The 23,363-nt window shown below is 31.3% G+C and overlaps 2 protein-coding genes across 2 annotated transcripts; one reads left to right on the top strand and one right to left on the bottom strand.

Annotated features, from left to right (window-relative positions):
* The first annotated feature begins 1,434 nt into the window (after positions 1-1,434).
* Positions 1,435-8,529, top strand: LOC110691276 (coiled-coil domain-containing protein 130-like). Its single transcript, XM_021868198.1, has 7 exons — positions 1,435-1,596; positions 3,927-3,989; positions 4,103-4,182; positions 5,142-5,250; positions 6,512-6,671; positions 7,370-7,533; positions 7,821-8,529. The coding sequence occupies exons 1-7, from the start codon at positions 1,594-1,596 to the stop codon at positions 8,157-8,159; spliced, it is 918 nt and encodes a 305-aa protein (XP_021723890.1). The 5' UTR covers positions 1,435-1,593; the 3' UTR covers positions 8,160-8,529.
* Positions 8,530-21,587: 13,058 nt separating this feature from the next.
* Positions 21,588-23,160, bottom strand: LOC110691190 (transcription factor TCP12-like). Its single transcript, XM_021868107.1, has 2 exons — positions 23,097-23,160; positions 21,588-22,477 (listed from the first exon to the last, which is right to left on the bottom strand). Exons 1-2 carry the CDS (start codon positions 23,158-23,160, stop codon positions 21,588-21,590), a joined length of 954 nt encoding a protein of 317 aa, XP_021723799.1.
* Positions 23,161-23,363: the final 203 nt, after the last annotated feature.

The raw sequence follows: 23,363 nt of genomic DNA, 5'->3' as shown, positions 1-23,363 counted from the left end.
TATATTGCACATGCATAAAATAATATAATGACAATGAAAGATAATAATAATGTTTCTTAATACCTTGAAATATGGCCAATATTTTGTGTTGTCACTTATTTTTTTTTGGCACCTCACTGAAACTTTGGTATGGTCTTCTGATCTCGGTAGACAAATGAACTATTGCTTGCACTACTTGTTTAAAGTACAACCCAATTGTTGCAATGGAGGGAAAACATAATACTTTGCTTTTTCCTAAAAACACCCTCTTCAGAGCAAAACAATAATACTTGATCAAGTGGTTTTAACAAAAAAATTTGAATATCTTCTTACAAAATATTACTTTTTTTCCTACAAAAAAAAAAAGAAAAAGAAAAGAAAAAAGCAATAATAAACGAGCCTAACGTTTCCTATACAAAAAAATGAATATCTTCGTACAACATATTATGTATATTTTCATTTTTTTTTAGTTTCATATTTTTGATAACAAGCCTAACGTTTCCCATAAATAAATTTTTTTAAATTTCATATTTTCTTTCCTCCTATTCTGTCAAATACTTTTGTTTTATACAATTTTTTAATCTTCCACTTACCCCATCCATATATTATTACGTTTACCAATTTCTCCTAAAACTCCCCACATGTAAAAATGGAGAAGGTATTTAAAATCGAAGGGAGTATACGTACAAGGTTTTCAATAATAATAGCTATGCATTACTACAATTAAAATTAATACAAAGTAACATAGAAAATGTTGCTACTTCAAACAAACGATAAAATCAAATCCAATACATCATAAATCCATATTATTATTTAAGAATTAAGGTATTTAAAAACAAGTCAAATCTCCTTTTTTCTAAGTAGAAAAAAGCTATGATAAATTTAATCTGTAATTTAGTTTTTTTAGGATCCCCATTTTAATACTTTCTTATAAAAAAAATTCATTTATGAAGTGGGATACTGTAAATAATAAAATTATCAAATATTCCAATTCTATTACCTTATACTATCTAGTAATTTTAATACTTATAGGTTTCTTTAAAATATTTGTAATAATAATAATAATAATAATAATAATAATAAAAATAGTAATAGTAGTAGTAATAATAATAATAATAATAATAATAATAATAATAATAATAATTAAACATTAATATTGATTAACATTAAAAGTGATATATTGAAATAATTAAAATAAGTTCAAATCAGAAAAAATAAGTTCACATTAGATCAGATCAGAAAAAATAAGTTCAGATTAGATCAAATCAGAAAATATAAATTCAGATCAGATCGGATCAGAAAAAATAAGTTCAAATCAGATCAGATCAGAAAATATAACTTCAGATAAAAAAATATAAGTTCAGATCAGCTTAAATCAGGTGAACTAAACAAGGCCTAAACCAGCTCTAAATATATGAATATATATAGAGTATTTTTTTCACTTAACTTTTCCATTAACTCCCCCTTAAATTTGACGAGAATCGCTACGCGCGCATCAGCGTCCCTACTGTTTTCATCGCTTGTCAAACGGAAATCCAAATCCCCAAATTGGAAGTTTTACCCTAAACTCGACACCCTAATTTTTCACGCAGAAGCAATTCGAAGCAATTGAATATGGTACGCAATACCTTTAATTACTCACTATTCGATCGAATTTTAGATGAATTATCTGTCTCCTTTTAGCTTTTGTTAGCTTAATTAGGGTTTTGTAAAATTCGCTTAAGATTGAATGTTTGTAGCTTATTATTTGTAGATTTCTTTTTTGAATGATATAAATATTGAATAACTTGTTATCATGACTAATTGCTGAATGTGTCAAGCATATCTGTTAATTGTTGGATGAAACCATAGGTGTTTACAATTTAGATTAGGTTCGAGAACTTTTGATCACGATTATGGTGGATAAAGTTTGAATTACTCATTATCCGATCATCGAATTTCTAAATTCTCATATTTTATAAAGCTGTAGACAATTGGGATCAGGATGTTTCTTGAAAGTGTTTGTGGTGGCTGTTTTGATCATTATAGGTGGTATAGAAAGCTTTTTTTTTTTTTTGATTGCATTGTTATGATTTGGGTAGTATTGTGTCACCAATTTTACCATAAGCTATTACATTCTAAAGATTTGAATTGAACCGCTGGGTTAATATTGTTTCAATAACTTAAGTTTTTACTCCGTAACAACTTTGTATATATGTATAATATCAAGGAAAACTTTATTTTTTTTTGAAGAAAAATATCAAGGAAAACTTTATTTATAACAAGCTTTATTGATATTTGATAATATCAAATTTATGGTTTTACTGTCTTGTGAGTTGTGATCAAGTTCTTTATGACTTGCCAAAAATATGGTTTTTTTTTTTGGAAGATTAATAGAAAAATATCAACTATTAGAGCTTTCAAATTTGTGCCTTGATTTACCTTCAAATGATGACAAATTTGGATTTTTTAATGAACTAGCCCCCCACCTCCTTTTTGGTTTGATAAAACGGATTGATCTTGACTTTAAAACTATCTAGGTATGAAATTTTCAAGGCAAATAGATTTATTCAAGTAGTTTTTGAATACAAAATTTTAGGCCAGGTTTTTTGTTGTTAGTTTCTTTTGACATGTCTGCTAGTATGCCATACCAAGTTAAGCACCTGAGCATAATCAATGTTCTATCTGTCAGGAAATAAGTTTACCCAGTATTTTTCCGTGTGTAAGAATTGTAGAATGCTTCTAAACTATATATTTCAGTAGCTGTTCTTCAACGAATTGGTCATATTTTCCCTTTTTTGTTTCTCCTGTTTGGAGTATGTACATTTTGACATATAGCAAAGCATATGCCATTTTTATCTATGTTTGGATGGATTAAGGTTGGCTTGTTGTGTCACTCCTGCCCCCTGTTGCCTCAAATGAAAGATGAAAGAAACGAGAGAGGAAAATGAGAAAGTAGGTATGAGATAAAAAAATTGTTGTTGTAAATGGGAAGAATGAAGCATGGAAGCTTTTGGTGATTGGACCACATGACAATGATATAAAAGAAACAACTTTTTTGTAAACAACTTAGGGTCTTGTGGAAAGCAAAACAAGTACTGGTTGAACAATCCATAAGTGAAGCCGACAAAGACTTTTTAGGGAAATTGAAAATTTATTGGCTTAATAATTTGGACTTTGGCTCTATCAGTCATGGAGCTGGTAGGCATTTTTCTGTTTGGCTGTAGTTTGTTGACAGAAGGTCAATGTGGAAAAGTTAAATTACTATATAATCTACTTCAGCTACCTTGCTATCCATGCTCTGTTTACAGAATTCTAGTAATGACTTCCTTTGATGAGATATGAGCTACTAATAAAACCTCATATACTTTGGTACTTTCTCACCTTGAAAGTATGACCTATATGAGTCAGTGCAACTCACTTAGGCCTTGAATCTTCAAGAGAACAGCATGTTGTTGATTCTTTTACGTGACATTGATTTGATTAAGGGTGAGCATGGCATCAACAAATGCATGGACTTGCTTTATGGTACTTATTGACTTGGTGGAGAGGTGGAGAGCATGGCATGTCTAGATTGATGGTTTTGTTAATTAGTGACTTTTACTCTTGGAGAGGTGGGGAGCTTGAACATGTTTAGATTGATGGTTTTGTTGATTAGTGACATTTACTCTTTTTTTCACTGGGCTTTATTTTGTGTCTAAGAAAGTTTGTACCTGTTGGCTTTACCTAATATTTTCCTTGTTTGGGCTTTTGAACATGTGAAATTTCGGAATTTTGAACCTGTTTGGACTAAAAAAAGTTGCTGTGTTTGAGTAGTGGAGCTGAAAGGGAATTTTTTTTTTTTTTTCTTGTATCGTTTTTGACGTCTGAATAAGTTACCTGAGCTTCTCATGATTAGATTGCACTAATTCTGGTATTTGCTTGGTATACTACTCTTTTTAACTTCTGCCCGCTTGCTTCTGTTACAGTCTTCTCTTGCAGCAGCTCGAGCTGATAATTTCTACTATCCTCCTGAATGGGACCCAAGTCAGGTAACTATTGCATTTTCCATATGAAGATGTGCTTACATGTGATGATTCAATGATTTGAAATTTTTTTCTTAAATGTTCGGCATCCATTTTTACAAGCAAATTCTTTTAAACAGGGCGGTCTCAACAAGTTTAATGGTCAGCATGCTTTAAGAGAGAGGGCAAGAAAAATAGATCAAGGCATCCTAATTATAAGGTATGTAGTTCTTTCCAACTGGAATTTAGTCTGTGCTTCCAGTGTGTTGTTTGCAGATGAAATATGGCATGGAGTTTGAATTTATTGATAAGTAACAATGGTATACTGTATTGAATTTTGATACAGAACAGCTTATGAGTTTCTTTCTTTTCTCTCTCTCTCTGTTTTTTTTTTTTTTTTTTTTTTTTTTTTTTTTAGGGATTAATAACTGTTTAAGTGTGTGGCTCCCCCTTCAAGCATTATTTACAGCTCATCATAGTCTTCTCCTTATGTACCAATTACTAATCCTTCGTACCTTGGTAAAATTTGGGCATGAGGTCTTAAGAGAAGTTTTCAAAAGTGACTAGCAGTCTGCTTGCATCTCTATGGCTCTCTAGGGTTAGCAGAGCATTTGTTGAAGTTAGTTCTTTCTTCGTTTTTTCCCATTTCAAGTCTTTATGACCCACTATTCCGAATCTTGGTTAAGTAGAGAGCTTTTCTTTTTCCCAGTTGTCTTGGTTAAGATTGCTTGAAATAAGGGTATTATCACTTCAAGCATATAATTCGTTTTTTGAGGATCTTGTATTGTTGGAAGCTTGGACTAGTGCTTCGGCATGAGGATTAGTTATCATTCTTTGATTTTTGTAAATAAGATATTGAATGACTTTGCAAATTGAAAATTTGTGTATATGTCTATAATTTTTTCAGTATAAGAGACTTGTGAGGATTTAGCTATTGTTCCTTGATTTTGTAGATAAGTTGATGATTGACTTTTTAGGTTGAAAACCTGTGTTAGTTGTGTATATGTCTATACTTTATTTGGTATGAGAGACTTGTTAATTTAGGGGGCATGGCTTTTGGCCACATTGGAAAATGGTTGACATGCCTTTTTTTTTATTTTTTTATTTTTTAAACATGCCTCTGTATATCAAAAATGAAAGACAAAAATCTGATCAGTGATTTGTTTTTCAAATGAACAGGTTTGAAATGCCTTTCAATATATGGTGTGAGGGATGTGAATCTATGATAGCTAAGGGTGTAAGGTTCAATGCAGAGAAAAAACAAGTTGGAAACTACTACTCCACAAAGGTATTCTCTTTGATGCATGCCATTAATTAAAACAATTCTATACTTCGTTTGTTTTTTCATATTTACTGCGACTCTTCATAAGTATTATGATTTTTGTAATTTTGCAATGAAAAGCTCATGCCTATGTCTATATTATTACCTTCAATTGCCGTTTGGTCTTCATTTCTTCTCGTTACCAACTCGAGAGGTGGTAAAGAAAGTGTTGAGGAGGGAAACTGCATATTTGAGAGTGGAGATATATAATATCAAGGGAATTGTTGAGGGACATTTATTATTTATTATTTTTTTTAACTTTATACCCACACTCATTATCGCTGCCTTTATTCATACAATCATACCTTGTACTGAAAGAGTAATTACTAATTTCATATGTTGGACACTTGACGTGGACCTGACATATATACCCAACTATTTTCATTTCGACATCTCAGTTTTCTCGAATTACATATTGGTAGAAGAGAAATGTGGAAACTGAGGAAAAGGGAAGAGATAACTTTGTTATACAACCTAACTATTGGACATTATGGTTTAAAGTAAGATTCGGAGTACTAATCATTGTAAAATGCATCTGTACGTACATGTCACTTGTAACATGAAAGACACTTGGAAAAGTCCTTAAGAATCAAGAATATCTGCATTTGTTGTACTTTGCAATTGTCCATTTTTTAAAAATATACTTCCTTCGTTTCTTTTAGTCAGCACATCTCTTTAGGTACGTTTGCAATGCATGATTTCAAATGTTAATATCTTCAATTATTTAAATGAAAAAAACACAAAAGTTTATAATTAAAAATATACATTGAGACCAATTTAACAAGACCCCACTTGACTAGGGGTGAAAGTTCAGTGCACACCGAAATAATTCGGTTTTGGATTTTCCAAACCGAATCCAAACCGAATTAGAATTCGGTACAATCCAAACTGAAGCGAATTTCGAATAAATGTCTAAGTAAACAATAAAATGGATGAAATGGACTTTAACTCCATTCCAAAAGATCCAACCCAATGACCCCTAAAATTAAGCTTGTAAATGAGATGTTATTGATGGAAGTTATTGTGTTCTTTCCATATTTGTAAGATCATTTCACATTTGGCACTCTCTTGATTTCATTGTGACTTGGTTGGGTTTGTTGATAATTGCTTCGTCCTCTTTATAAGTGTTCGAATATTAATGTGTTTTGTATCTAGGTAATGAAGCACTGGCTAAGTTGTTTTTCATGATGATTAGTCTTTATCATTGATTACTTGATTCTTGTTTCAGATATGGAGCTTCACCATGAAGTCAGCTTGCTGCAAGCATGAGATTGAGATTCATACAGATCCTAAAAATTGTGAGTATGTGATTGTAAAGGGTGCCCGACGAAAAATTGAAGAGTATGACGCAGAGGATGCAGAGATATTGGAACTTCCTACTGAAGAAGGTTGGTAAATGTTTTTTTTCCCATGCCCATCAGTCCATCACAAATCTTTAGAGCTACTTTAGTTGTATGCCTGTCTAAGTAGCATCTTAGATAATCTTTGGAGGCATGCCTCGTAACCTACACTGACCTTATACTGAATTGTCTTGGATACTTCTCAAACCCCTATAATTGTTTTAATAGAACTTTGTTGGATTTGTATGCCTAATTGCTTACTTATGCCTAATATCAAACAAATATTTCAAAGATATTGTTTAGTGATTAAATATGGAAAATAAAGTTTTTTGTGAGATCTTGTGTGTTTTGATCAGTTGTATGTAAATATGTTGCCTCTGTATCAAAATTTGTTTGTGTTTTTATATTTTGTATTTTATTTGTGCGTGCTTGTATTTTAACTATGTATTTATATATCTCTATAATGTGATGTAGTAGAGACTGTTTTAGCCAAAATGATCTTGAAAGGTTTGAATTGGTTTTACTTGTTACGTAAGGTTCTATCTTGCACTCAAGTCAGGGGCTAGACTTACCGACTTTAATGACCCCCTCCCCAGACCCACCCCTGGAAAAACCAAGAAGTTACTGGCTTTTTTTTTAGAAGTCCAATAACTTTAGTTAAGGATGCCCTGATGCGCCGCACCCCCCCCCCCCCTTCTTTTTCTTTGTTAGCTTTGCTTTTAACTCATTGTTTTCTTCCGGTTCAGAAAGAGGTAAACTTGTGGACCCATTTTACCGTCTTGAGCATCAAGAGGAGGACTTGAAGAAGAAAAAGGAAGAAGAGCCAGTACTTGTACGTCTTCAACGTGCATCTGATGCAAGGCATTTTAATGACTATTCCATTAATAAAGCCTTACGGGCCCGGTTGAGGGTATGCTTACGTAAACTCAGCTTACTCTTGTCTCATGCTTATTCCTTGTACAGTCTGACTTGATATGAGGGTTTTTAAGGGAAGGGGAGAGGAGAGCTCGGGTATATCTGCCCTTGGATAATACTAATCTTGGAAGAATGCAAAGGCAAATTGCTTTTGTTATTCAAGAGTAGCTTGTCTTCCTCGGTGTCCCTCTGACCCTTCCCCCCCAACACGTTCCTCTCGTTCACTCCAAAATTGTTTTGAAAGACTAAACTTTTGTATTAATTGCATGCACAACCTTACAGAGTCAAAAGAAGAGAGTCGCTGAAGAAGAAGTTGCATCTAGGAAAAGGGGTCTTGGTATACGATTGCTGCCAGGATCCAGTGAAGATGCTGCCACTGCTTCCCGTGTGAAGTTTTCGACAAAGTTTGATGAAAATAGGAAACTAAAGCGAGCATTGATTTCGACCTCCTCGATTTTTGGTGGACCATCTGGATCTTCCTCAACGGATAATAGGCGCTTGGAGCTTGAGTCTAAAAGAAGAAAGATCAAAGCGGGTAAAGTTTCAAATCTGCTGGCTGGAGGATACAAGCCCTCCTCATGGGCAAAGAGTGGTGTTTCCTCAGGCAGACACAGGGCCTGAGAGACCAGGTGACTGAAGCGAGTAGAAACATGAATGGCGAAATGCAAATAAATACTTCGTGAAGTTTAAACAGAGCAAAAATTTGGCCACGCCAGTCTTCATTATCTACCTTCCATATGAAGTAACAAATTAGCCTCTCTTTGTATGCATGGTAGAACTCTGACTCTCTGAGTCTGTGACATGGAATGGCAAATATATTACAATTGGTTTTAACTTTGCCTTCGAAATTCGACATGTATATATTATTATAGGTCTTGTAAGTTTGTGTAATCTTTTATGAGTTTTTGATACGATAAGTTGATATGTTGATCGGGATTCCCTTTGTGCACTAAGTGACAGCAAGAAGCGTAATCCGAAAGTGATTTCAAAATAGAGGGCTTTTATGCAATTTTATCACAAATGTCATGTTCCATATTTGTTTACACTAAATCATTAGTATACAGTATCAACTAGTATGCTAAACTAAATCAGTCGAGTTTATGGAGTACTCGCATAATACTCTTCCCATATCAATTTTACCCACCTATAGCGTCTGAAATCTAAGATTATACTCCGTACATGTAATTTTAAGGCCATGTTTAGTAATTAGCTGGTAGCTGATTGATATAGCTTATTGTATTAGCTGATTTGACTAGCTGATTATAGGTTTGACTAGCTGGTTATAGGTTTGACTAGCTGGTTATAATTAGTTGATTGTATAAAAGTGTTTGGTAAATAGTTGTTAATTGTTAGCTGTTTCAGTGTATTTAAGAGCCAAAAAGCTAATTGTTCAATAATGAGCTTTTTCTAAAAGAGCTTTTTAAGCCCAAAAAGCTCTTTTAATAAGCTATTTACCAAACACCCAAATTAACTTTTTTGATTGGTCAAACCTCTAATTGGGCAAAATAAGCTAAAAACTCTTTACAAAACTCTTTACCAAACAAGGCCTAAATCTCCTAAGCTCACTCGTCAAACGTAGCATATACAGAACATAATTTGTAGCCCTGACTCGAGCAAGGAATTATTGACCAGCAGTGTTACGTTTGTACTAGCACTCATTTTCCCCAATATACATCCTTACTGATCAAAACCCCAATTTCTACATATGCGATAGTCTTCTCTAAAAACACACTTATCATTCAGTAGATTCTCGTCGATTCACACACGGACACACCGTGACACCGTGGTAAGCTTCACTCCTCCAGTTGATCACTCGTATTTGATTAATTCTGAACTTCAAATTCATGTATGCCTTGAAGAACGACATGTAGTACATAAGCAGAAAAGAAAATTAAGATTAACTTGGATGTATAATAATTTAGTGGGTGGGAAAATCAAAATATTTATTAACAGAGTTGTTACGTAATACTCTGAATCAAACAGTAAAGAGTGTGCGCTCAATGCATAAAAATAATAGGGACAAAGTGGTACAATATTACGGCTCCGATATTTAAGATGGCCTTGTTTGGAAGCAAAAAGGTATGCAACAGAATCCCCATATTTTCTATTTTCTATTTCCTGTTTTAGATTTATAGTTCCATACTCATTTTCCTTTTTTTTTTTTTCCTTTTTTCTTTTTTGACATTGCATACTCATTTTCCATTACCTACCAAATTTATATTTTCTTCCCTTTCTTTTCCCTATATCAATACTATTCCTATAGTAGTAGAATACTTCAAAAATATATAAATTTTGTTTTATATACTAGTATATTTTAATTAGAGGTGTCAAAAGCACACCCGATCCGATCTGATCCGAAACCGACCCAAAAAATATCCGATTTAGATTTGGACTCGCGTGGACATAATAATTTAACATGACTCAATTTTAGAAATTGACCCGACCCGACCCGACTTCATCAGACCCGATCCGATCATCCGAATAGACACCTCTAATTTTAATGTGTTATTCCAATGGCTACCCCAATAACACTCCCTTTCTCTTTAATTGGAGTAGCTACACTTGTACGGAGTAGTACATAAACAGTACACTCGTTGTATACTAGTTTTTGCTGTTTGGCCGGACCATTTCCTGAATTCCTAAGGTCGATCGTGAGACATTAGGATCACTTTTCAGGAAATGGTGAAAGGGGGAAGGAATGAAGGTTAAATTAACAATTGAAGAAGATAATTGATGTATTTATTTTGTTTAGCACTTGCACTTTAGCCTATATATATCTTTCTAGCTCCTTTGTTGTTATTCGTGGAATTCGAAATAAGAATTTTATCTAGTAAATATATAAGCTAGGGTATGTAATTTGCATGATACGGGTTGATGTTTGACTGTTTGTGCAAATATATTGTATTTAATGTTCAATTTCAGAAATTATTATCTTTTGTTGAAGCCCAGTATCTCAATTTATATATGATAAAATTGATGTTAAATCTTATGTTAGAAATTCTATTAAATTCTCATGTTTATAAGACTACATCTAGTATACTTCGTATTTAATATACGGCCATATGGACAAGTGTATGTTCTCTAATACAATTTCTCTTGTATAAATAGGTCATATTCTGAAAAAAAAAAAAAAAAAAAAAAAAAAAAATTGTCTAACCGTACATTAAAATACATTAAAAAAATTTAGTTAAAAGATGTAAAAAAATCATTTAAAGTTTAATAGTTACTAAAGATACTCAAAAATTAAGAAATACTTCATAAAGTCTAAAAGTTGATTCATCTATCCAAACATTTGGTCTAAAATTTTAAATAACTAGAATGTATTCATACTAATGCACAGGATATATTATTCGCGAAAAAAAGCGTACAAAGTATTATGAAATCCCTTGCTTTAAAAAAAAAGGGAAATTATTCCGTGTACCCCTGATGTTTTAAAAATATACCGCACACCTCTGAAAACTTTCAAATGCACCGTATACCCTTGATGTTTGTAAAAAAAAAAAAAATACACCAAATACCCCAAGACTCATAACAAATGGTAATTTTGTTAGATTGAGACCCCCTAAGCATCAAATTCTATTAAATTATTACAGTGTAACGTTAATGTAGTGCTAAATCATTTAATTATCAAGTAAACTTAGTTAATAAATCGAATTCTAACACCCAAAAATTAAGGATTTAGAATGATCGATGGAGTTCAAATTTTGATGTAATTTATGCTTTTAGGCAGTTTTACTGCATAAATATAAAGTATTATAAGAGAATTAGTGTGTGGGCATGATTTTTGTTTGATAAGTCAATGATATGTGCATTGTTGGATGATCGGGATATTTAGTGCATGTTTTTACAAAGCTATAGGAGTCATGGATACACGGTGTATTTGAAAGTTTTTAAGGGTACACAGTGCATTTTTCAAAACTTCAAGGGTACACGGAACAATTTCCCTAAAACAAATGAAATTAAGAAGTTAGTGGCAATGTGAGATAAATAGTTATTAGTTGGGTTTTCTTTTGAGGAAAATAAGTGAAATGTATAGAAATTGAATACTCCGTATTAGAATTTTGGAGAATTGTGGTTAAGTGTTATTGTATGACCGTAGAATTAATGAATTATTACAGAGTACTGTATATAGAAACGTCCTCCCAACACTTGGATTTTGTACTTTTCCCATTGATTTTGTTCAGGAGGCCCGAGGCCAGATATTATATACCATCAATTTTGACTTGACCACGCCTTGATAATATTTTGACCAGTTTGTAATCATGTTGCAAACGGAAACAATAGTCATGTCTAAAGCATAGTGTATACTACTACGGGCAATTAGGCCTCTACAAAACTATTCGAGAATCCAAAAATTCGAGAATTCGATTCGCAATCGATCCGAATTTTTGGAAATTTGATCCGAAAAAGCAGATATCGGATGCGGATTTGGATTTTGGTTTTTAAAAATTTGGGTATCCGATATCCGAAATGTAAAGGCTGAAATAGTGAAATATATATAAAAAAATTAAATTGTTCATTAAAACTGGCCCTATATTATTTTATTTTTTTTTCGAAACAAATCAGTTCATTAATAAAAAGCCATCCGACATCTACAAATGAAATCTAAATTAACAAATACATAAAATTGAATCAAATTAGGGTTTCCTTCAACAAAGCTACGATCGTTGAAAAGATCTTGCACTGTGGTACATCTCTCGCACACATCGCTGAAATATACAACCTTTTCGGATAGACGGTCTAACGATTTGTAGTAGCTGTAAGGATAATTCGTTTGAACGCATTGAAAACTTGACAACCGTTGCGATCTCGAACAAATCTTTACCAACAAACTGACAATAGGGCAAAAGATGATTACTTTTTGATAAACCCTAACACACAAACAAACCCTAAAACAAACAATTAAACTAACAAAAACTAACGACTCCACCACAGGGAGACACTCCACCTAGGGAGACGAACGAATATCTACACTACTCGTGTAGATTTATTGAAATCTAAATTGCAAAACTAAAGAAAATTAAGGGAAAAGGATCGGAAATAGTCTAATTTCCGAAGAAATTAGACTATTTCCGGCCTAAACGATTAAGATTTTGGAAAAACCCTAGAGGAGAGGAAGAGAGAAGAAAAGAGGAGAGGCGAGAGGCTCACAATTCCATAAAACACCTATATGTCAGTTAATAATGATGAAAAAAATGACCCTATATTATTAACTTATTATAATATTCTTAATATATTTGATGATAATATTTATTGCAAAAAGACTACTATTTTGTTAAAATATGTTGTACAACTTAGTGATAAAAAAGCGGTAAAATTAGTGAAATTTAGAAAGTAATCATAATCAATTTTACTTAATATTGGATAATGGATATCCGAAGCATTCGATCCAAATTTTGGATATCCAAATATCGGATATCCGAAATTTTCGGCTCGGATTTGGATATCAATGTCTGATATCCGAGTATTCGGATATCCGATTCGTGAACAGGCCTAATGTCAATTTTACTTTTTTTTTTTTTTTTTTAAAAAAAAAAAAAAAGCTATTGTGGACTATGGAGTATCAATCTACCATTAAACTGTACAAGTATATCAAATGTGTATGAAACTGAATGTTAACTATATTAGTTGGTTAAAATTTCGAATATAGATGGTATATATAAAATGTAATCAAATCATGCTCAAATTATTTACCCTTTGTGGCTCTAATTGACACTTTAAAAAATCAACGTTTTTTTGTTGAAGGAAAATATTTTTATTTAGGCTCATGTCAAAAAAAATAAAAAATAAAAAAATCTCATGCAATAGAGTTGTAAACCATTGAACTAATTTTGATATAATGTGAAGAGAGGAATTCAATTTACAGGATACTCTTACACAAATTAACATGAATCCATGCTGTGAAAATATGATAAAATTTTAGTCCAAAAGTAGATTAGATTGGTTAAAAAAAATAAAATAAAATAAATAAATAAATAAATAAAAATTAGATTTTAGGAGAAGGTCTGGCGCATAGCTCCTATATGTAAACATTGCATATAGGATGGCAATGTAGTAATAAAGTTGAAGTTGTAGCGGGAGTATAAAATACCATTTAATAGGTAAATAGTACCATTAAATGTTGTAATGGTATAAATATTATGCTAATAGTACAAATAAGAATGTAAATGGTACATCAAAATATTATACCATTGTGAGATATAATAGTACTACTAAGACATAATGATACAATATACATATGCATAATAGTACAAAAAATGTACCACTGTAACCATAAAAAGTACCATTCTAAATGTCAAATCTCAATGCTTTTCCACTTTTGCCTTCCTATATGCAAAAAATGCATGTAGGGATTATGCGACTAGTGGGACTTTAAGATGGCGTTTAGTATGAATGTTTGAAATGGAATGGAAAGAAAATAAATAAAAGGGAGGAAAATAACCATTTAACTCTTACCTTTCCATTTGTTTGGTTTAACCATGGAAATAAATCACTTAAACTTAGCTCATTTTCTTTTTGTTTGAGGAGTGTAAGGGTAACTATTTACCTTAGATTTTAGAGAGGTAACAAATAGGTGGAAACCATTACCTAATTGTTACCTAAACTTTCTAACTAACCAAACACTAGATGACGGTAATATATAATTTAATTTAATCCATTTTTAACTCAAAAAAACACTCTTACCAAACATAATCTAAAAGATTTAGACAAAAAAAAAATTATTTTCAAGTGAAAAGCACATAACCTATACATGCATCTTTCAAATTTCCCTTAAAATTTTTTATTCAACCATTACACTTTCCTTTTTATGCTACAGAGTTCAAATAAGAATGAATAAGGATTATTATCCAAGTTCATTTTATAACTAGACTGTGTTTAATTTAGCTTATTTTGTCTAAATTTATATTATACACATTTACCTTACAATGCAACACGTTTTCTATGCAGTTGGTCGCACCGTATAACGGGTTGGTAAAAAAAAAACAGAATAACCCTTATAATAACAGTGATAAAGTAAACCTATCATATTGTTTGAGTAACCTCTTATTATACTTATTGAGTAACTCTGAAATAATAAAGTAACCCGTAAAACATTAACAGAGTAATCCCTATATATTACTAACTAAGTAACCCCTATAACCGTAATAGAGTAACCTCCATAACACTAACTTAGTAAACCCATGATGGTTGGCCACACCGTGAGGCCAGTCACATAAAAGTTATTCCCTCTGTCCCAAAATAACTGACACGTTGAACTTTTTTCACTATTCAATATATATATATATATATATATATATATATATATATATATATATATATATATATATATATATATATATATATATATATATATATATATATATATATATATATATATATAAGCAAGGCTAAAATGAGAACTAGGAATTAATCTAGGCCCTTAGATCAAGTTAATCAACGATTCACATGCTTTCCGTGTCATTAATGACATTTTCGTAATATTTCAACTTTATAAAGTAGTTTCCAGTTTCATTTCTAAAAAGTAAATGAAAAGTTAGTAAAATTAAATGAAATCAGTCATAAAGTAAATGAAACTGGCTTAAAAGTTAAAAAACTGGAAAAAAAAGTTTGAAAAACCGTAAAATTACGAAAATGCCATTGATGAATGCGGGTGAAACGTGAACCGTTAGATGGAGCGCGATTAAAGGCTGAGATTGGTTTCTAGTTCTCATTATTCACCTTGGTTCTCACATGATCTCAATTATATATATATATATATATATATATATATATATATATATATATATATATATATATATATATATGTATAATTAGGCTCATGTGAGAAGTGTTTTTATTGTGAGAAGTGTGAGAAGCAATTACAACCCTTAGATTTGTCAAATCTAATGGTTGGTATTTAACCCACCTCATTAATTGCATAATTGGTAATTTTCACCAAACTTACTTAATTGGGTAACAAAACTGCTCTTCAATGATCACTCCATCGAAGAACCAGCCACTACCCCCAATCCCCCATACTTCTTCCCCCTCCTCTGACTAGCAACGACGCCGAAAGTAACCGCTTCGCAACTACCGTCTCTGCTACCTCACAACTATGCTCTGTCTTTATTCAATTTTTGTCCTTCACAACCGCTACTTTCTTTGTAAAAATATATTGTTTTGTGGATTCTTTTGCAAATTTCGAATCAAATTAATCGAAGAATCACTTGTAAAAATTGTTTCATGTACTACCTTTTTTTGTAAGATTTTGAAATGCATTCACATCCATTGGTAGAGGTAAGAGTACAAGTAGTTTATTTGAACCAGCTATAAGCTAGCTATATATAATTTGTTACCAACGCATAATTATTTTGAAGCTCTAATTTCGACGGTTTCTCGCTTCTTCCTCTCTATTTAATATTTTAAATGTATATATAATATGCTTTTGATGTATCTATGATACATTACCAATGTATTTATAATGTGTTGATGATGTATATATAATGTAGCTATAATGTATTTTTGATGTATCTACAATATAATTTTAATGTATCTCTATGATACTTTTGATGTATCTATTATGTATTTTTGATATATTTATATTTCTCACATTCTCACAATAAGTCTACTTCTCACTGGACCCCAACCCTATATATATGGTCAAATGAAAAGTTTCTTAAAATGAGAAGGATTTTATGTGCATACTTTTTGTACTGAATGTGCATATTTTTTGAACTAAATGTGAAAAAAAAACCCAAATTCGATGTGCATGAGTTTTGAACATAATGTGCACATTTTCTGATTTTCCAGAAAATTCAAAATTTTTATCAATTCGAAAAGCAATCATGCACATTTAGTAAAAAACTTTTACAGATTTCATCCTTCTCATTTTAAGAAACTTCTCATTGGATCCCCACCATATATATATATATATATATATATATATAAGTTTCATAATATAACTTTTTTTTTATAATTTTCATTAACTAACATTTAATTATTTAAAAATAAGGTCAAATTAGTGTATCAACATGTGTACACAATTTAACTATGTCAATTATTCTAAGACATAGGGATTAGTGTTTATCTTAACTTATTTGAAGTTATTTAAACTTGATTTATCCCTACAGCAAAGCTTATATGAAGGTGTATCATAACTTATTTTTAATTATATTTATAGCAACAAATATTTTGTCTAATCTTAAATTGTTTGAACTTATATAAATTTATTTTGTTTGAATTAAGTCATATAAGTTACACCATAAATATCCTAAATACGTTCAAACTGATGGTTGAGGTCCAGTAATATATATGTTTTATTTCTATCACGCCCCCTTACATGAGAGTCTTCACTTTGAAAGGAAAGGTGGATTAGATTCGAACTCGTGACCTTTGTGTTACGCTGACTTTTGATACCATGTTAGAGGACCAATTCAACCAAAAACTTAACTTGATGGTTGAGGCCCAGGAATATGTTTTATACTATATCAAAATAATACATCATTTAAATGGTATTAGAGTTTTAGTATTTCTATTTTGTCCCCAAAAATTTGGCGTTCTAGTTCTAATCATAGTAGTTTAGATTTTTTTTTTTGTTTTTAGGCACTTAGCTTCTGTTTTAGATTAATACACTAGTCAATTCACACATTTGATCATAATACTTCGTATCGTTAATTATGTATTCTTAAAAATTATGAAAATTGATAGATTGACATAAGATACTAACACTTGTTTATACATGCTAGTAAAAATTTATAATCAGATGGGAGACATTTATATAATACAGCAATAAAAATGTTAGTTGTTGAGAGGGATTCAAAATCCCATCCTTGCAATTCAACACCATTATTTTTTAATTTGATTTTGAAATTACCAATGACATTAACCACCAACCTATTCTACATTTCTATATTGTCAAAAAATTACCTATCCTATTTACTTTTCTAATAATATTTCTAAGAAATCACAATATCTGAAACTATTTTTCAATACAAGGAATATATCCTATGCGTTTGAGAGTGAGGAATAGCTCATGTGGTTAGAGGTTCTCTTTCAACTTTAGAAATCGATGTTCATTAAACGTCTTTGTAGCTATTTAAACGCCAAAAAAAAAAAGGAAGCTATATGCCTATATCCCAAACATTTATATTGTAGTGTACATAATGCAAAAGCCAGATTATCATAAGTGGAGAGAGGGACTTATTTGAGAGTGAGAGATTGCTCAAGTGGTTAGAGCTTCCCTCCCAATTCCAAAAGTTCCTGGTATCTATTCTCATTACACGCTTTTATGGCTTAAAAAAAAAAAAAGGGGGACGAATTTGGACAAGACTACTTTTCATGTGTTTCCCTAAAGATTTATTTATATGGTGTAAAAAATCGAAAATTTCCCTGTTTTTAAGGGACATGATACTACTGTCATAATATTTTTTTTTATCTTAGTTTGGTGGCTACAACATTTAGATTTCCAAGATGTTACACAGTTTAGTTCGTGCGTAGAATTAAGCATCGACATGCTCACATTGATGTTATTTGGGATTTTATGTGTTGAAAAAAATTGCTACCCAATCATAATATATGTGAGGTGACAATTAGCTAGCTTTTTTTTTTTTTGACACAGACAATTAGCTAGCTTGATCGATGTGATAGGCTTTGAAATTGTAGCACATCCCTTCTCCTATTCCACTCTTTCTGTGCTAAATATTTTCTCAACCTTTTTCTTTTATATATTTTTTTTTATTTAAGTTTCTTTTTTTAATTATTTTATTTTATTAGAAGGAATTGTTTAATTATTTAAATGGAATATACGGTTTTTCCTAGAAAGAAGATATCCAGTACAAAATACTGTAAAATGAAGCCCTCCCCCCCATAAAATTAGGGTTTTGAATATAATAGCTTAAGTCAGCATTACCCCTTTAGGTCATGCATTGAAATGGTACGGAATTGCAGAAAAGATTCAGTAATTTCACTGCAAATTACCCCTTTTGGTTGAAAATAATATTCGTGTAATCCATTTTGGAATGTCTAAAAACAGAATAATAATTGTAAGAATGATTATTTTAAGTTATTAAGGCTATGATTGGTTCAACTTTTTTAACTTATTTTAGAAAACAATATTTCATACAACATAATATATTAATATAAATTAATTTTATTATTCTGTAAAAAAAATTTAATTCTATTTTTTTTGATAATATAATACTTCGTATAAGTTTAGTTCAAATTAATTACACACAATCATACTGTCCGATTAAATGGTACAAGCTCGAATAAGCTAATGTAAATTTAGTTGTATCCAATTGAATCTTTTGATTCATTAATTATTTAAGAGTTAAGATATTGTCAACTTTCTATATAATATGTATAATAATGTATAACATAATTAATTCTATTGCGTCTTGGAGTCTTGGGGTGAATCTTTTATATAACATACTACTTGTCTACTTGATATAGCATTGGAGTTCTGTAAAATAAATATACAACCATATATGATGCATAATCTAGTCTTCCTACCAGTCTTATTTATAAATCTTACTATCTTCTATCCAAACTACTTCATTTAACTTTTATAAAGTCGGTTTATACGATCTTAATATGGACTATCTAACACTTTTCGATGCAAATTTTATAAAAGTGTATGCAATACGCTAAAAATGGTTTACTTTTTATCTTTCAACTAATTTTTTACGAAAGTGTTGCCTTGTTGGTGTGGAGTTTTTAGGTGTCGATAGTAATTTGTACAAACCCTATGATTTTTTTTTCTTTGTTTTTTTTTTTTTTTTGAGAAACCTTATGAATTAATCAACTTCCAGAGACATATAATATTTAATTTAAACCCAAAAATACAGGATTCCTTATCATTCAAGTACAATATATTAATGCAGGCTTCCTTACTCAAGTACAACAAAAATTTATAAAGGACTCCATCAAATGTATATGCTCTATATGTTAAAATCCGAACAATTGTAAGAAATGATGTAAAACTCCATATTTTCTATTATAAAATTAGTAAATTCATATCTCAACATTTTCAAACTTTCTTCGTTTATTTTGTCCTGTTTCTGATAGTCTTCCGTAGCTCTAGACCCTATTCTCAACCAGATAGAGTAATATAGAGAACATAAATGTCCAGATATTTTCAAGTACATAAGTTCAATAGGTGTGTTTTCCTGCTTGAACATAGCAGTAATTCACTATAATTCTGTGTCAATTTAACTAGCTTAGCTTTTTTCTAAATTTATTTAATGTGTTACTCATATTATTATCAATAAATTACTAGCAGTATTATTTAATTTATTAGTTTAGATATAAATATATAACATGAGTTAACTCATTTAAGTACCAAAACAATGCCAAAAAATAAAAAAAAAATTAAAACTCATTTAAGTACCAAAACATTTCTATAATTAACAAACATCATTTTGCACATGGACAGCAAACAACCAGCATATGAAAATCCAGATATTATATTACGGAGTACTATTTTTGTACACAACTGGTACTAAAATCTAACTAAACAATATTGGTGGAATAACTCATATCACTATGGTCATGTTCTCTTTACTTTATTTCAAGAATTTATTACTCCTTATTTCTTTTATTAAAGTTAGATAAGATAAAATCTATTTAGAAATTTAGACCAGCCAAGATCATATACCCCATTAATAATATGTTTATGTTTGTATTAATGTAAAAGTGCATACATACGATTGCATTCTCTTCCTTTATTTGACCTTATCTAAAAATAATTGGGGATTAAACTTGATTATTAAAACTTATTTAACTTGATTGTAACTTAATAAAAGAGAGTAAATTTGATAACGTAAACTAATTAGACCTTATAGATAATGCTTGAAACTTAGCTGAACATATCTAAACTTTGTTGAATCTCAAACTTAAATTTATCAAGTTAAAGAGAACACATACAATTAAAGTTCATTCAAACCAATCAAACAATAACAAGACTAGAAAAGTTTTGATGTATTCTCAAACCAATTAGGGTTGTTACTTGTTAGGGATCGCTGATCTATGAGAATGTTTGTACATTTAATGTTAATATATGCATGACCCAACAAACTTAACTATTTTATTTTATTTTACTTCTTTCTTTGGTGCAACTCTTTATTTCTTTTTTGCTAAATTAAATAATTAATAGGGCATTAGATGGCCCACTAATGCCACCAGTAAAGAATTGATGAACCAAGGCTTTACTCTTTCTTTCATTTGATTTATGTTTAAAAAATGTTAAAGAAAATTTGATGCACACTTTTTGTTATAAGCAACTAGGTTATCCAACTGTCTAAGAACTACCTATTTCCTTATGATTTGTTTTTTCTCGTTTTGAATACACTCATTATCGGAGTACATGCTTGATTTTGGCTTGGCTTACACCCTTATAAATCTTCTACATTTTTATTTGGATGAAAAATGCTATACACGGTTGCTCCTAACATTACAAAGATAGTTTAATAAGTACTCTGTAAAAAAATAACTAACGAGAACAGAGTCATATTATAACTTATAATGATCGAAAATAAAGTAAATAGTCATATTACAACTTATTATAAAGTAAAGATAACAGATAAGAGAGGATACAAACTGGGTTTTCTACTATACTACTTTCTAATTATTTTAATATTTACTTGCAATTTAGTATAAACAAAACAATGAAAGAGATTGATTAAAGAGATTCGTTGATTGATGTCCAACTAAACCATTAAGCAAAATTATTTATTAATAGTTTATTTGTAATTAAGTGATAGGAATCCCCGTAATTAAAAAAAATAAAAATAAATAAAGAGAGAGAGAGAGAATTATTAATCAAATAATATGAATTGAGTTCACTCCAAGACATCAAAAAACTAAATTTTATAGAACTTCAATCTCATCCATTGAGAAAACAAGCACTATACACAATTAATCATATCCACACACTTTAAACACACATGAAACCACACACTCTTACATAGAGTCATTAATCATTCCATTCCATCCACTTTGAACCCTAAAATCATGAATAATCAACAAAAGATTTATACATATAGTTTAGGAAAATACTAAACCATACATACCTTAATCAATATATCCTTGGTTGTATGTCCTGTCCATGAATGCACAATTATGGCCTTGGACTTGATTGTACTCAGAATTCACAACCATTGTACCTTCCATTGTAGTAGATATTGCCCCAAATTGCCCTAAATCCATGGAAAATGCCCTAGCTAGAGCTTCATCTTGAGAATCATCAATCGAAGAAGAAGCCGTGGTGGCCAAGAATTTCTCAATGATACCCACAGAAGCCATATGATCTTCTAATGGTTGTTGTAGGTTTACTTCATTAACCCTCATAACATTATTAAGACAATTAGGGTTTTCCTCCATTTCCAAAGGGTATTCTTTAATATTATTAATATTAGTATTATTCTTGATTAATAGCTTCTCTTTTGTCCTCTCTCTTGCCCTAGCTCTTGCTTCCTTCCTTTTCTCATTAATTTTAAACATTATTCCCCCCTTCTTATTATTGTTGTTATTACTATTATTTTCTCCCATTTTCTTATTCATTATTTCTTCAGACAATATCTCTTTGTTATTACTACAATCACCTTTAATCATTTCTTCTAAAGGAGATGAAGGTAAGATACTTGTGCAACTCTTGTCGGAAAGATCCTTAATAGCCGCCTTTGATTTGTTAAATAGCCACTCAATCGTCTTGCTCGCCTTGTCGAACCCCAACATATCTTGTAGATCAAAGAACTTCCTTGCTATCTGGAGAGACAACCTCATCCTCCGGTCCCTCGGCCCATGAGCGGTATGTATCTTGCTATGCCTATCTTTCTTCCCTGTCCTTCTTTTTGATGATCCTCCTACACGGTCTTGCCTCTTCTTGATCCCTTTCTTTGCTGCTGCCTTCTCACCGGGATTGTTAATCCCTCCAATGCGTTGATCTACGTTGGTAGTTTCATCTAGGGGTGAGCAAAGACCCAGGGTACCCGGTACCAGACCCGGAACCGGTTAGGATCCGCCGGGTCCGGACCCGGAACTGGTCCCACCGGTTCCGGGACCGGGTCCAAAATGTCGGACCCGGTTGTAACCGGTTCCGGGACCGGGTCCTAAAATTTCGGACCCGGTACCCACTGGGTACCCGGTTTAAACCAATTCCAGTTCCGGGTACCCGGTCCCGGATCCAGACAATCCGGGTACCCGGAACCGGTACTGATTTAGTTATAAAAAATTATTTTTTTTTTAAAAACCCAACAATCCACAGTCCAATACAACATTAGGCCCATTTCATCCAATTCATTTCTGCTAGGGTTTCTGTCAGCCACTAAGCCTCCTCATTTCATTGAATTCATTTTTGCTAGGGTTTTGTTCTTCTCTGTTCATTCTCAATCTTCTCTGTTCATTCTCAATCTTCTCTGTTCTCCTCTGAAAATCTCATCTTGTCTTCTTTCGTTCTCATCAATTCACTGATTCTCGGTCTTCTTTCGTAAGTATTTTTCTCTTGGTACTCAAAATCTCATCCTCTCTTTCGTTCTCATCAAGCCACCGAACGACTGTCTCTTTCGTAAGTATTTTTCTCACTTTGTTTGCTTTTTGTTTCATCTTGCATATGTAGATCTCTGGTACTGTTTATTGCTGCTTGCATTTTCTTTGGAGATAGTTAGAGTGTTTATGTTAATTTTAATTTTTATTTTCTTCAATTTCTGAGGGTGTTACGAGTGTTTAATATGCTGAAATCAATGAATTGGTACAAATTGACTGCACTTATAGTCTTTTTCTGCAATTTCTGGGTGTTTGAATAGATTCTTATTGAGTATTAATTGGTGGGTACCATTTTTAGTTGCTGTA

The sequence above is a fragment of the Chenopodium quinoa genome, unplaced genomic scaffold (assembly GCF_001683475.1).
Source record: "Chenopodium quinoa cultivar QQ74 unplaced genomic scaffold, ASM168347v1, whole genome shotgun sequence".
Lineage (NCBI taxonomy): Eukaryota > Viridiplantae > Streptophyta > Magnoliopsida > Caryophyllales > Amaranthaceae > Chenopodium > Chenopodium quinoa.
Note: the sequence above shows the minus strand (reverse complement) of the source record. Positions and strands in the feature narration are given on the sequence as shown.

Bases quoted from the DNA above. Each gene is read 5' to 3' on its own strand.
- LOC110691276 (XM_021868198.1), top strand. The intron at 3,990-4,102 runs GTAACTATTGCA...TCTTTTAAACAG, and splicing joins CTGAATGGGACCCAAGTCAG to GGCGGTCTCAACAAGTTTAA. The intron at 6,672-7,369 runs GTTGGTAAATGT...CTTCCGGTTCAG, and splicing joins GGAACTTCCTACTGAAGAAG to AAAGAGGTAAACTTGTGGAC.
- LOC110691190 (XM_021868107.1), bottom strand. From the start codon at position 23,160: ATGCAAGCAGCAATAAACAGTACCAGAGATCTACATATGCAAGATGAA. The intron at 22,478-23,096 runs GTGAGAAAAATA...GCTCACCCCTAG, and splicing joins TGAAACAAAAAGCAAACAAA to ATGAAACTACCAACGTAGAT.